The 15929-nt window shown below is 41.5% G+C and overlaps 1 protein-coding gene across 1 annotated transcript; it reads left to right on the forward strand.

Annotated features, from left to right (window-relative positions):
* The first annotated feature begins 1836 nt into the window (after nucleotides 1–1836).
* Nucleotides 1837–15563, forward strand: LOC130296278 (keratin, type I cytoskeletal 19-like). The gene is made up of 6 exons (XM_056547670.1): nucleotides 1837–2391; nucleotides 4654–4736; nucleotides 9355–9511; nucleotides 10515–10676; nucleotides 11607–11732; nucleotides 15339–15563. Exons 1-6 carry the CDS (start codon nucleotides 1837–1839, stop codon nucleotides 15561–15563), a joined length of 1308 nt encoding a protein of 435 aa, XP_056403645.1.
* The last annotated feature ends 366 nt before the right edge of the window (nucleotides 15564–15929 follow it).

A 15929-nucleotide genomic window follows, 5' to 3' on the forward strand; every position in this document is an offset into this window, starting at 1 on the left:
TCTCACTGCCCCAGTACTTCTTCCTTTCCTTTGGGCACCAAAATGCCATATGCTCTTCATCCCTTTTGTTTTTATTGCACACATTGCCCGGTCCGCGCAAATCTGATCCAAGTTTGCGGGGCTCAGCTCACTCATCTTTATTCTTATCATGCTTTCATGAATTTATCTTAGGTGCTATATCACATGCCAGAACATTTTTATAATAAATGGCCCTTTGCACAATGCATTTGTGAATACCATTGATAATAGAGGCCAATGCAAATATAAATTACAGTATGTAGTTTAGGAAAAGTATGTGTGTGGGGGGTAGGGGTGGAGGTTAAAGGGGTACTCCGCCACTAGACATCTTATCCCTTACCAAAAGGATAGGGCATAAGATTCCTGATCATGGGGGTCCCGCCGCTGGGGACCCCCGTGACCTCAGCTGCAGCACCCTAGACATCCGATGCAGGAAGTAAACTTCACTCAGTGCCAGATGACTGGCGATGCAGGACTGAGGCTTGTGACGTCACGGTCATGCCCTGCTTGTGACGTCATGGCGATGCCCCCTCAATGCAAGTCTATGGGAGGGGGCATGACGTATGTCGCACCCCCTTCCATAGACTTGCATTGAGGGGGTGTGACCGTGACATCATGAGTGGGGCATGGCCGTGACGCCACGAGCATCCGGTGCTGCACCCGTTGCTCTAAATAAACGCTGGGTGCAGCAGGAAGATCCAAAAGATAGGGATAAGATGTCTGATCGCGGAGGTCCTGATGCTGAGGATAAGATGTCCAGGGGGGTACCCCTTTAATGTCTTGACCTAATAAGTAATGGGAAATATCATGTAGATTTTAAATACCGCTATCCCAGTAGAGCTTGGTACATGGAAATCCCCTAATTTTAGTACATTTTCAACAGTGATACTTATTGTATACAGAAGCCATCAGTTATATCAATATAATCCAAATGGGAAGAAGCCTTACAAAAATATTCAGCAAGGGCAAAAAGACCCCAACCAGTTGAGGTGGAAGTTAATGTCATAATGATGGTAAAAAGACAGTCTGGTTCTCATTGGTCCTAATACTTATCTCTTGCAGAAGTAAAGGACCCATTACGAAGAAAGATAAGACAACTTGATGTGGGCCCCATTTTGGTGCATCAACTTGGCTGCCTCTATAAAATCAAAAGACTAAAATAAAAAAAGCTAAACATTTTTATACCAAATGACTAAGCGTCCGATCACAAAAACAAGCCAGGAGAAGAGAATGCTTAGCGTGCTCCTCTTCCTCCTCTGTGTCTTTGAGACCTGTATGGCCCCATAGACTTGCATAGCAAGTCTGTCCCAGTCACATTACACAGAGCTGGGAGAGAACTTTACGAGCATACTTTTCCCAGCTTATTGTGATCGGTTGGGGTCCGAATACTCAGACCACCAAACTTTTGATACGTCTCTACGATATAGTAAAAGTTTTTCCTAAATGACAGGTACCATGAAACATTGTACGGTATGCACTGCAATCATAACAATTGTAATAACATTTCTATAAACATCCAGTATGAATGATTCCCTGATGCTGACACAACCCTAAAAGCCATAAACTATTGTGCACAATAAAGGTATTACAACCGTCTACACCTCCCAATAAGTTTATGTTTCATACTGTATAACAAATAACTTGTTGCTGGAACGTCATGCTTTCATCAATGAACCACGGCAGATAAACGAATAAGATGCTTGTAAAAAGCCAGTAAACGTGGTGCGGTAATTCACAACACCCATGTGTTTAATATAAAAGGCTTCTTCAGACAGAGGACAGTTGTTCTTTGATGAAGAGTTCACCTTGACGAAAGCCATGAGGTACAATATGAAGAAAAGTTCCTCCTCAGCTTCTTCACCCAAGTTTAGTTACGGAAGCTTTTACTTCCCTGATTCTGGTGGATCCAACCGAGTCCACTCTGGATACCCTAGCCATAAATCCAGCATTGGAAGTGGTGGAATAGTGAAAAGCTATAAGTCCCACTGTTTAAAGACATCTCGTAATGAGAAATTCCACAGTTCTTCTCAAGATCACCTCAAGGCTCCTAGAAATGTAGCATATAAAGAAAAAATGTATGCATCTATGGACGATGGACAACGGTACCGATACACGCACGATACTCAAAACTATGGAAGCCACTCCAAGGACTACCCAAGCAGTAAGACCATGGGACTACTAAGCACCAATGAAAAGGAAACCATGCAGTATCTGAATGAACGTCTGGCATCTTATCTCGACAAGGTTCGGTCTCTAGAGCAGGAGAATACCCAGTTGGAGAAGAAGATATGTGAGTGGTATGAACACAATGCGCCAACAACGCCCCCTGACTCCAGTCTGGAGCTGAAGACTATTGAAGAACTGCAAAACGAGGTACATTTTTTAAAACTTTTTTACTGTACAGTGGTCCCTCAAGTTACAATATTAATTGTTTCTGGGATGGCCATTAGAGATGAGCGAACTTACAGTAAATTTGATTCGTCACGAACTTCTCGGCCCGGCAGTTGATGACTTATCCTGCATAAATTAGTTCAGCTTTCAGGTGCTCCGGTGGGCTGGAAAAGGTGGATACATTCCTAGGAAAGAGTCTCCTAGGACTGTATCCACCTTTTCCAGCCCACCGGAGCACCTGAAAGCTGAACTCATTAATGCAGGAAAAGTCATCAACTGCCGAGCCGAGAAGTTTGTGACGAATCGAATTTACTGTAAGTTCGCTCATCTCTAATGACCATTGTATGTTGAAACCATTGTATGTTGAAACCATTGTATGTTGAGACCAGAACTCTATGGAAACCTGGTAATTGGTTTCCGAAGCCCCAAAATGTCATCCAAAAATAGGAAAAAGTGAGGATTAAAGAAAAATACGTAGATAACTAATACAGATAAAGCAAATCCTTATATATAAAAGTAAGAAAGATCTGCTGGGAGCTGTAAATCACTGTCTATGTCAGTGTTTCCCAAGCAGGGAGCCTCCTGCTGTTGCAAAACTACAACTCCCAGCATGCTCGGACAGCCGTTGGCTGTCCGGGCATGCAGGGAGTTGTAGTTTTGCAACAGCTGGGGGCACCCTGATTGGGAAGCACTGGTCTATGTAGAGGACAGGAGCTTCTTCGGGGTCCTGTACAGTACACAGTGTCCTAAAAAAAGTAACATGGAGCCGCCCTCACCTGGTGTCCAAAGGAGCAGCTAACCCTGGCCCAAAGAGTAGTACAGAACATGTAATACCTCCCTGTACTGTAGGGGGCGCTACCAGACACCAGTCAGTGCATACACTTCAGTTATACAGGAGTTTTACCAGTGAATGCCCATTCTGAGTCAGTTCATTGACACGTTTCACAGATCTGGACTGTCCATAACATTGTATGTTGAGTCTGGTTTCAACTTACAATGGTCCAGAAAAGACTTAGGTAGCATGAGGCTAGGTGTCCAAACAGGTTTTTTTCTGGCGTTTTTTTGGATTTCTGCCCCTGCAGTTTTTGAGCCAAAGACAGAAGTGGATCCAGAAGGATGGAGAAGTCTAAGTCCTTCCTTTATATTTGCCATTCCTTTTGAATACACTTCTGGTTTTAGCTCAAAAACTGCAGTGTCAGTTTAAAAAAAAAAGAATAAAAGCCCACAGGAAAAAAAAACCTGTGTGAAAGCCTGGCCTAAAACTCTGGGCAAAATCTAGAGTAGCTGTGAAAGGGATATTCAGGCTTTATACATCTTATCCCCTATCCAAAAGATAGGGGTTAAGATGTATGATCGCAGGGGTCCTGCCGCTGAGGAACCGCGAGATCTTGGTGCAGCCCTTGTGCTGGGCGCTGCCTCTGAGACGGGGACGTGACATCACGGCCACGCCCTCTAGTGATGACAAGCCACGCCCCTCATTCATGTCTATAGGGGACGTGGCCATGATGTCACGTCCCCACCTCAGAGGCAGCGCCCAGCACAAGGGCTGCACCAAGATCTCGCGGTTCCTCAGCAGCCGGACCCCTGCGATCATACATCTTAACCCCTATGTTTTGGATAGAGGATAATATGTATAAAGTCGGAATACCTCTTTAAAGGGGTACTCCGGTGGAAAACTTTATTTTGAAATCAATTAGTGCCAGAAAGATAAACAGATTTGTAAATGACTTCTATAAAAAAAATCTTAATCCTTCCCGTACTTATTAGCTGCTGAGTACTACAGAGGAAATTATTTTCTTTTGGGAACACAGTGCTCTCTGCTGACATCTCTGTCCATTTTAGGAACTGTCCAGAGCAGCATATGTTTGCTATGGGGATTTTCTCCTACTCTGGACAGTTCTTAAAATGGACAGAGATGTCAGCAGAGAGCACTGTGCTCGTGATGTCAGCAGAGAGCTCTGTGTTCCAAAAATAAAATCATTTCCTTTGTAGTATTGAGCAGCTAATAAGTACTGGAAGGATTAAGAATTTTTTTTTTTTTTTTTATAGAAGTAATTTACAAATCTGTTTAACTTTCTGGCACCAGTTGATTTAAAAAAAAAAAAAAAAAAAAAAAGGTTTCCACCGGAGTAACCCTTTAAGTATATTCATTGAACACGGGACTTACAGATTCATTACTCTTAGACATATTCCTTAAATATTTCCTATTTCACATAAGATAAAGTATAAATTATTTTTCTATAGATCCGAACATTAACTGCAGAAAATGCTAGAATTGCTCTTGAAGTTGACAATGCTAAATGGGCAACTGATGACTTCCGAAACAAGTGAGTATGGGAAAATAGAAGTAACTGGTCACAGGTATAGAAATCATCCATGCTGTTTTCTGTCTTTCTTTATCATCTGAATTACAGCTACAATACCAGAAGGTCTTCCTCCTCTCCAAGGTTAACCTAAAAAATATGTAGATCACCAGAAGGTCATGGATGACCCGGGTCCTGTGGGAGCAATATGGACACTTTAAAATACGGCCATATTAGAATCGTCTAAACCAAGCATGATGGAAACTGCTTAGAAAAAATATTCGGACAACTTTCGACATAGCTGAGTAGTTCTATGAAGATGTTTTTTTTTTTTTTTAAAGAATTTTTTGTATTTATCACAGATTACAGTAGACTAAGGGAGAGCAATTATTTCTACTTCTTACACTAGATAAGGGGGTCACCACTAATATATTTGGGGATTGAATTGTTGCAGGAAATACATTTTGAAGTTAAGATAAAAAAATTTAGTTTCTTTCTACCAGTGGCCAAATCCTGGGAAAAAAAGTGTGGGAACTCACCCAAGATTTCCAATTAAAGGGGTACTCCGGTGAAAACCTTTTTTCTTTTAAATCAACTGGTGGCAGAAAGTTAAACAGATTTGTAAATTACTTCTATTAAAAAAATCTTAATCCTTCCAGTATTTATTAGCTGCTGAATGCTACAGAGGAAATTCCTTTCTTTTTGGAACACTGATGACATCACGAGCACAGTGCTCTCTGCTGACATCTCTGTCCTTTTTAGCAACCATGCATAGCAGCTTCATGCAAATAGCAGCATGGCGGCTCAGTGGTTAGCACTGCAGCCTTGCAGTGCTGGGGACTTGAGTTCAAATCCCACTAAGGACAACAATAAATAAAGCGTTATTATTATTATTATAATAACGTCAGCAGAGAGAACTGTGCTCGTGATGTCATCAGAGAGCATTCCAAAATGAAAATAATTTCCTCTGTAGTATTCAGCAGCTAATAAGTACAGGAAGGATTAAGATTTTTTTTATAGAAGTGATTTACAAATATGTTTAACTTTCTGCCACCAGTTGATTTAAAAGAAAACAGGTTTTCACCAGAGTACCCCTTTAAGGGTTGGTCCTGCTAATGGGGAACAGTGTTCCTGCTGTGGAAAAAATGCAGGAACTCAGTTCCCATGCGATCCTGCAGGACTTGAGCTCTGCTTGCTACCTTTATAGACTCATGGATGGTGCCAAGCCCAATGAAAATGAATAAGAAATTGGGAAGATAAATAGGTCTAAACCAATTGTGTGAAATTCCACAGATTTCCAATGGACTGCTTTTCAGAAAATGGACTGTTTGATTGATATATACTTACTAATCCCCCATGTGCCTGATTTGTTTTGCCCCATTTTAATTGGTAACTCGTGGCCACCTTAGGGCATCCACTGAGATGGTCAAGCATGTTCAATTTAAAGGGGTACTCCGGTGAAAAACATTATTTTTTTTTTTATTAAATCAACTGGTGCCAGAAAGTGAAACAGATTTGTAAATGAATTCTATTAAAAAAATATATACTCTTCCAGTACTTTTTAGCAGCTGTATGCTCCAGAGGAAATTCTTTTCTTTTTGAATTTCTTTTTTGTCTTGTCCACAGTGCTCTCTGCTGACACCTCTGTCCGTGTCAGGAACTGTCCAGAGCAGTATAGGTTTGCAATGGGGATTTTCTCCTGCTCTGGACAGTTCCTGACACGGACAAAGGTGTCAGCAGAGAGCACTGTGGACAAGACAAAAAAGAAATTCAAAAAGAAAAGAATTTCCTCTGTAGCATACAGCTGCTAAAAAGAACTGGAAGGGTAAAGATTTTTTTAATAGAGGTCATTTACAAATCTGTTTAACTTTCTGGCACCAGTTGCTTTAAAAAAAAATGTTTTCCCCTGGAGTACCCCTTTAACTGCATATTGCTACTTAGTCTCTACTGTGTATGTAAGCAAGGGGTATTGTGGGTAAGCAGGGTCACAGTTCAAATAGTAAGCCGGGAAGTAAGAAGATCTAAGAAGAACAGTACTGGGATGTAGGTCATTTACCTAAAAAACAGGACCTTTATCATCCTATTACCATTTTTATAAGTAAACCCTTTAAATACATTAAAGTGGTACGCTGGTGGAAAACATTTTTTTTTTTTCATTTTAACTGCCTCCAGAAAGTTAAACAGATTTGTAAATTACTTCTATTAAAAAATCGTAATCCTTCCAGTAGGTATCAGCTGCTGTATGCTCCACAGGAAGCATACTGGTTTCTGTCTGACCACAGTGCTCTCTGCTCATACCTCTGTCTGTGTCAGCAACTGTCCAGAGCAGGAGCAAATCCCCATAGCAAACCTCTCCTACTCTGGACAGTTCCTGACATGGACAGAGGTGTCAGCACTGTGGTCAGACAGAAAAGGAATTCACAAAGAAAATAATTTCCTTTGGAGCATACAGCAGCTGATAAATACTGGAAGGATTAAGATTTTTATATAGAAATAATTTACAAATCTGTTTAACTTTCTGGCACCAGTTATTTTGAAAAAAAAAAAAGTTTTAACCTCTTGGGAATGCAGGGCGTATGCATCCCCGATCCTTAAAGGGGTAGTCCAGTGGTGAAACACGTATCCCCTATCCTAAGGATAGGGGATAAGTTTGAGATTGCGGGGGGTCCGACCGCTGGGGCCCCCTGCGATCTCTCTGTACATGGGCCAGGCTCTCCGGCCAGATAGCGGGTGTCGACCTCCGCACGAAGCGGCGGCCGACACGCCCCCTCAATACATCGCTATGGCAGAGCCGGAGATTGCCGAAGGCTTCGTGCGGAGGTCGACACGCCCCCTTCCTGCGGGCTGTCGGGGCTCCGTACAGGAGATCGCAGGGGGGCCCAGAGGTCGAACCCCCCGCAATCTCAAACTTATCCCCTATCCTTAGGATAGGGGATAAGTTGTTCACCACTGGGTTCACCACTGGACTACTCCTTTAAGGACTCAGGGCGTACCCGTATGCCCTAGTTCAGTTTAACAGGTTTAACCCCTTAAGGACTCATGACGTACCGGTACATCATGAGTCCTTTCCCTTTCTATAACGCGGGGCCACGTCATAGCGGGTCGGGCCCGGCCTCTAACAACTGCCGGTGGCTAATAGCGCGCGGCAGTGATCGTGGTGCAGCGCACTATTAACCCTTTAGACGCGGCATTCAAAGTTGAATGCCGCGTCTAAAATGAAAGTGAAAGCATGCCGGTTAGCTCAGTGGGCTGTTCGGGATAGCCGCGGAAAAATTGCGGCATCCCGAACAGCTTACAAGACAGCTGGAGGGTCCCTACCTGCCTCCTGGTGTCCGATCGCCGAATGACTGCTCAGTGCCTGAGATCCAGGCATGAGCAGTGAAGCGGCAGAATCATCGATCACTGGTTTCCTATGAGAAACCATTGATCAATGTAAAAGATCAGTGTGTGCAGTGTTATAGGTCCCTATGGGATAACAATGATCAATGTAATCGATCAGTGTGTGCAGTGTTATAGGTCCCTATGGGAGCTATAACACTGCAAAAAAAAAGTGGAAAAAAAAGTGAATAAAGATAATTTTTGGTCATTTTTTATATCATAAAAAAATGAATAATAAGTGATCAACAAGTCCGATCCACACAAAAAGGGTACCACTAAAAACTTTAGATCACGGCGCAAAAAATGAGCCCTCATACCACCCCATACGCGGAAAATAAAAAAGTTAAAGGGGTCAGAAGATGACAATTTTAAACATATACATTTTCCTGCATGTAGTTATGATTTTTTCCAGAAGTGCGACAAAATCAAACCTATATAAGTAGGGGGTCATTTTAACCGTATGGACCTACAGAATAAAGATAAGGTGTCATTTTTACCGAAAAATTTACTGTGTAGAAACGGAAGCCCCCAAAAGTTTCACAGTGGATTTTTTGGTAAAATGACTGACGTCATTACAGAGTAGAATTGGTGGCGCAAAAAATAAGCCATAATATGGATTTTTAGGTGCAAAATTGAAAGCGTTATGATTTTTAGAAGGTGATGAGGAAAAAATGAAAATGCAAAAACTAAAAAACGCCTGAAAGGGTACCTCTCATCAAATAAACTTTTGATATATTTTAGCTTAATGAATGTTGAATAACTTTCCAATAGCATGTTAATGAAAAATATGCTTCTTTCTAATGTATTTTTCCCGATCAGTCCTGTCAGCAAGCATTTCTGACTCATGCTGGAGTCCTAAACACTCAGAGCTGCCAGCCTGCTTTGTTCACAGCCAAACAGGCTGTGAGCAAAGCAGGCTGGCAGCTCTGAGTGTTCTCCTTTGTGAACAAAGCAGACTGGCAGCTCGTAGTGTTTAGGACTCCAGCATGAGTCTGAAATGCTTGCTGCCAGGACTGGTAGGGAGACCCCTAGTGGTCATTTCTTCAAAGTGGAAAATTAAATAGAAAGAAGCATATTTTTTTAATAACATGCAATTGTGAAGTTATTCTGCATACATTAATCTATAATATATCAAAAGTTTTTTTGATGAGAGGTACCCTTTAAGTCCTTAAGGGGTTAAACCGTTCTCACAGGCGGAGTCCCTAAGGGGTTAACCACTTTATGTCTTTTAAGATTTAACATTATTGTATTTTGCTAAAACCAGGTACGATATTGAACTCGGCCTAAGACGCAGTGTGGATGCAGATGTGAGTGGACTTCGTAGTATGCTAGAAGGACTCAATAAAGAAAAAAGCACCCTTGATACAGGGGTTCAAGAACTGGAAGAAGAGCGACAGCAAATGAAGAAGAACCATGAGGAGGTAACATAACTGTGCTAAAAATAATATCTATTTTGCAAGTTCAGATGTCACAAGGGACAGATCTGATGCTCCAGGGCAGTGGTCTTCAACCTGTGGACCTCCAGATGTTGCAAAACTGCAACTCCTAGGATGCATGCTGGGAGTTGTAGTTTTGCAACATCTGGAGGTCCGCAGGTTGAAGACCACTGCTCTAGGGTATTTGTCTACAGTGATGAGCGGCATAGGCCATATTCGAATTTGCGATATTTGGCGAATATATGGACGAATATTTATCATATATTCGCTAAATTCGCATATTCGTAATATTCACGTTTTATTTTCGCATATGCGAAAATGAGCATCTGCAAAAATTAGCATATACAAAAATTTGCATATGCGGAAATTTGCACGCCAGTCTCACACACTACGGAAGTGTGTGAACGGAATCTCCGCTCGCAGAATTCAACGAGCGGAGATTCAGACTGGCAGCCGGCGGCGGCGGAAGGACTGCGCGGAACTGCGCCGTCACCATTGACGGCTATGCAATGCTCGCGGACTTCCGCGTAAAGAATGAACATGCTCTTTTTTGCGCAGAACAATTTCAGTGGCGGAATTGTCCGCCGCTGAAATTCCGCAGTGTGAACGGGTCTCGCGGAGACCCATTCACACTAATGTTATGTTCACACTGCGGAATTCCGCTCGCGGATTTCCGCCGCGGAATTCCGTGGGGAATTCCGTAGTGTGAACATACCCTTAGAGCCTCCTTTACACCACACAAGCTGGAAGCAGAGAGGGATGATCACTGTGATGTGTACTGTGGAAAAAAAAAAAAGAATATTCGTAATTGCGAATATATAGCGCTATATTCGCGAATATTCGTGAATTCGCGAATCTGCGATATTCGAGAATAAAATTCGCATTGCGAATATTCGCGAGCAACACTATTTGTCTATATGATTTACTAATTTTCTTTAATCTGATCATTTCTCCGATAAGATATCATCGTAAATTTGTTTGTTTGCAGGAGGTCAATGCCCTAAGAGGTCAACTCGGCGCCAGGGTTAATGTGGAATTAGACGCTGCCCCAGCTGTAGATTTGAATAGAGTTTTGTCTGAGATTCGAGATGAATACGAAAACCTGATGGAAAAGAACCTAAAGGATGTGGAAGCCATGTTCCTTGCGAGGGTAAATTTTCTTTGACTTTTAACTTTTTAAAGGGGTACTCCGGTGGAAAACTTTTTTTTTTATTTATTTATTTTTTTTTAAATCAACTGGTGCCAGAAAGTTAAACAGATTTGTAAATTAATTCTATTAAAAAATATTAATCCTTCCAGTACTTATTAGCTGCTGAATACTACAGAGGAAATTCTTTTCTTTTTGGAGCACAGAGCTCTCTGCTGACATCACGAGCACAGTGCTCTCTGCTGACATCTCTGTCCATTTTAAGAACTGTCCGGAGTAGGAGAAAATCCCCATAGCAAATATATGCTGCTCTGGACAGTTCCTAAAGTGGACAGAGGTGTCAGCACTGTGCTTGTGATGTCAGCAGAGAGCACTGTGTCCCAAAAAAAAAGAATTTCCTCTGTAGCATTCAGCAGCTAATAAGTACTGGAAGGATTAAGATTTTTTTTAATAGAAGTAATTTACAAATCTGTTTAACTTTCTGGCACCGGTTGATAAAAAAAAAAAAATAATTATTATTAATTATTCCACCGGAGTACCCCTTTAAATTCATATTGTATGCTTACACCAAGAAGGTTTAGGAATTGTCTTGAAATATATTTAAAGGGGTACTCCACTGTTTAGCATTTGGAACAAACTGTTCCGAACGCTGGAGCCAGCGCCAGGAGCTCGTGACGTCATAGCCCCGCCCCCTCAATGCAAGTCTATGGGAGGGGGCGTGACAGCCGTCACGCCCCCTCCCATAGACTTGCATTGAGGGGGTGGGGCGTGACGTCATGAGGAGGCGGAGCTATGACGTCACGAGATCCCGGACAGTGTTCGGAACAGTTTATTCCAAACGCTGAGCAGCGGAGTACCCCTTAAATCTTGTTTTACTATTTTCTAAACCACTGCAATGCCGCGAGGATCACCAGACTCTCTTTCTTCTTACAGTCTGAAGAACTGAGTTCTCAAGTCCAGTCAAGCTCTGCAAATCTACAGTCAGAACAAATTGAAGTTATTGACTTAACACGAAGTGTACAGAACCTGGAAATCGACCTGGAGAGTCAATTAAATATGGTAGGCTAATAACCAGTGGGATAGGCAATTTTACTCATAGTTTTTAAAGGGGTACTCAAGTGAAATTTTTTTTTCTTTTTTAATCAACTGATACCAGAAAGTTAAACAGGTTTGTAAATTACTTCTATTTAAAAATCTTAACCCTTCCAGTACTTATCAGCTGCTGTATGCTCCACAGGAAGTTCTTTTCCTTTTGAATTTCCATTCTGTCTGACCACAGTGCTCACGGCTGACACCTCTGTCCATGTCAGGAACTGTCCAGAGAAATAGAGGTTTGCTATGGGGATTTTCTCTCGTTCTGGACAGTTCCTGAAATGGACAGAGGTGTCAGCAGAGAGCACTGTGGTCAGACAGAAAGGAAATTAAAAAAGAAAAGAATTTCCTCTGTGGTATACAGCAGCTGATAAGTACTGGAAGGATTAAGATTTTTAAATAGAAGTAATTGACAAGTATGTTCAACTTTCTGGCACCAGTTGATTTACAAAAAATAAAAAATAATTCCACTGGAGTACCCCTTTAAGCAGGTCTTGATGGGGTTTTTCAGGACTTTTACATTGATGGCTTATTCTCAGGATAGGCTGTCAATGTCTGATCAGCAGAACTAAGCACAATAAACAGGGCTGGAAGCAGATGGCTCTGCTCACTGTGCAGCGGACTTTTTATGTTGCTGAAGCTCAGCTTTCCTTCACTTTAAAGGGGTACTCCGGTGGAAAACATTTTCTTTTAAATCAACTGGTGCCTGAAAGTTAAACAGATTTGTCAATCACTTCTATTTAAAATTCTTAACCCTTCCAGTACTTATCAACTGCTGTATGCTTCACAGGAAGTTATTTTCCTTTTGAATTTCTATTCTATCTTACCACAGTGCTCTCTGCTGACACCTCTGTCCATGTCAGGAACTGTCCAGAGAAATAGAGGTTTGCTATGGTGATTTTCTCCTGCTCTGGACAGTTCCTGAAATGGATAGAGGTGTCAGCAGAGAGCACTGTGGTCAGACAGAAAATAAATTCAAAAAGAAAAGAACTTCCTCTGTAGTATACAGCAGCTGATAAGTACTGGAAGGATTAACCCCTTAAGGACGCAGGAGGTAAATGTACGTCCTGGTGCGGTGGTACTTAACGCACCAAGACGTACATTTACGTCCTAAGCATAACCGCGGGCATCGGAGCGATGCCCGTGTCATGCGCGGCTGATCCCGGCTGCTGATTGCAGCCAGGGACCCGCCGGCAATGGCCGACGCCCGCGATCTCGCGGGCGTCCGCCATTAACCCCTCAGGTGCCGGGATCAATACAGATCCCGGCATCTGCAGCAGTGCGCGATTTCAATGAATGATCGGATCGCCCGCAGCGCTGCTGCGGGGATCCGATCATTCATAACGCCGCACGGAGGTCCCCTCACCTTCCTCCGTGCGGCTCCCGGCGTCTCCTGCTCTGGTCTGTGATCGAGCAGACCAGAGCAGAAGATGACCGAAAACACTGATCTGTTCTATGTCCTATACATAGAACAGATCAGTATTAGCAATCATGGTATTGCTATGAATAGTCCCCTATAGGGACTATTCAAGTATAAAAAAAATTAAAAAAAAAATTTAAAAGTAAAAGTAAAAAAAAAGTTAAAAATCCCCTCCCCCAATAAAAAAGTAAAACGTCCGTTTGTTCCTATTTTACCCCCAAAAAGCGTAAAAAATCCATTTTATAGACATATTTGGTATCGCCGCGTGCGTAAATGTCCGAACTATTAAAATAAAATGTTAATGATCCCGTACGGTGAACGGCGTGAACGGAAAAAAAAGTTCAAAATTGCTACTTTTTTAATAAATTTTATTTAAAAAATTATAAAAAATGTATTAAAAGTTTTTTATATGCAAATGTGGTATAAAAAAAAGTACAGATCATGGCGCAAAAAATGAGCCCCCATACCGCCGCTAATACGGAAAAATAAAAAAGTTAGAGGTCATCAAAATAAAGGGATTATAAACGTACTAATTTGGTTAAAAAGTTTGTGATTTTTTTAAGCACAACAGTAATATAAAAGTATGTAATAATGGGTATCATTTTAATCGTATTGACCCTCAGAATACAGAACACACGTCATTTTTAACCATAAATTGTACGGCGTGAAAACAAAACCTTCCAAATTTAGCAAAATTGCGTTTTTCTTTTTAATTTCCCCACAAAAATAGTGTTTTTTGGTTGCGCCATACATTTTATGATATAATGAGTGATGTCATTACAAAGGACAACTGGTCGCGCAAAAAACAAGCCCTCATACTAGTCTGTGGATGAAAATATAAAAGAGTTATGATTTTTAGAAGGCGAGGAGGAAAAAATGAAAACGTAAAAATTTAATTGTCTGAGTCCTTAAGGGGTTAAGATTTTTAAATAGAAGTAATTTATAAGTATGTTCAACTTTCTGGCACCAGTTGATTTGCAAAAAAGAAAAAAAAATTCCACTGGAGTACCCCTTAAACAGGGCTGGAAGCAGATGGCTCTGTTCACTGTGCAGCGGCCTTTTTGTGTTGCTGAAGCTCAGCTTTCCTTCACTATAATGGGAGCTGAGCAATAGTCACTCGGCAGCTCCATTCATTGTATATATGGTGGAGCCATGGCTCGGCCATCAATGTAAAAGTCTAGAAATACTCAGTTAAAGGGGTACTCCGGTTGAAAACTTTTTTTTTTTTTAACCAACTGGTGCCAGAAAGTTAAACAGATTTGTGAATTACTTCTATTAAAAAATCTTAATCCTTCCAGTACTTATTAGCTGCTGAATACTACAGAGGAAATTATTTTCTTTTTGGAACACAGAGCTCTCTGCTGACATCACGAGCACAGTGCTCTCTGCTGACATCTCTGTCCATTTTAGGAACTGTCCAGAACAGCATATGTTTGCTATGGGGATTTTCTCCTACTCTGGACAGTTCTTAAAATGGAGATGTCAGCAGAGAGCTCTGTGTTCCAAAAAGAAAATAATTTACTCTGTAGTATTCAGCAGCTAATAAGTACTGGAAGGATTAAGATTTTTTTTAATAGAAGTAATTTACAAATCTGTTTAACTTTCTAGCACCAGTTGATTTAAAAAAAAAAAAAGAAAGTTTACCACCGGAGTACCCCTTTAAGACCTGGCGAAGAACAACTCTGTGTTTTATGCTATTTAAAGGGGTTATCCAGGAAAAAAACTTTTTTTTTTTTTTAAATATCAACTGGCTCCAGAAAGTTAAACAGATTTTTAAATTACTTCTATTCAAAAATCTTAATCCTTTCAGTACTTATGAGCTTCTGAAGTTAAGGTTGTTCTTTTCTGTCTAAGTGCTCTCTGCTGACACGTGTCTCAGGAAACGCCCAGTTTAGAAGCAAATCCCCATAGCAAACCTCTTCTAAACTGGGCGGTTCCCGAGACAGGTGTCATCAGAGAGCACTGAGACAGAAAAGAACAACTCAACTTCAGAAGCTCATAAGTAGTGAAAGGATTAAGATTTTTTAATAGAAGTAATTTACAAATCTGTTTAACTTTCTGGAGCCAGTTGATATATATATAAAAAAAATGTTTTTCCTGGAATATCCCTTTTAATGTAAACTCTTCTTGCCATCCTACTGTTTTTATTGCAGAACTCTGCTCTACAAAGTAATCTGATGGAAACCGAGGCTAACTACAGCTCAGAACTTGCTCAGCTCCAGAACATGATTGATATCGTGCAGGCCGAATTTGTACGGATCAGAAGTGACTTGGAACGCCAAATTGCAGAGTATAAAAATCTTATGGACCAGAAGAATCTGTTAGAAATGGAAATTGCCACCTACAAGGGATTGCTGGAAGGACAGAACAATGAGTGAGTAGAAACTAGAGATGAGCGAACTTACAGTAAATTCGATTCGTCACGAACTTCTCGGCTCGGCAGTTGATGACTTTTCCTGCATAAATTAGTTCAGCTTTCCGGTGCTCCGGTGGGCTAGAAAAGGTGGATACAGTCCTAGGAGACTCTTTCCTAGGAATGTATCCACCTTTTCCAGCCCACCGGAGCACCGGAAAGCTGAACTAATGACGTTACCCCACGCCCCATCAATGCAAGTCTATGGGAGGGGGCGTGACAGCCGCCACGCCCCCTCCCATAGACTTGCATTGAGGGGGCATGACGAAGGGCATGGCCGTGACATCACGAACCCTGCCGCCGCACCCTGCATTCTAAATGAATGCTGGGT

Source organism: Hyla sarda, chromosome 12 (assembly GCF_029499605.1).
Source record: "Hyla sarda isolate aHylSar1 chromosome 12, aHylSar1.hap1, whole genome shotgun sequence".
In the NCBI taxonomy this organism is placed as follows: domain Eukaryota; kingdom Metazoa; phylum Chordata; class Amphibia; order Anura; family Hylidae; genus Hyla; species Hyla sarda.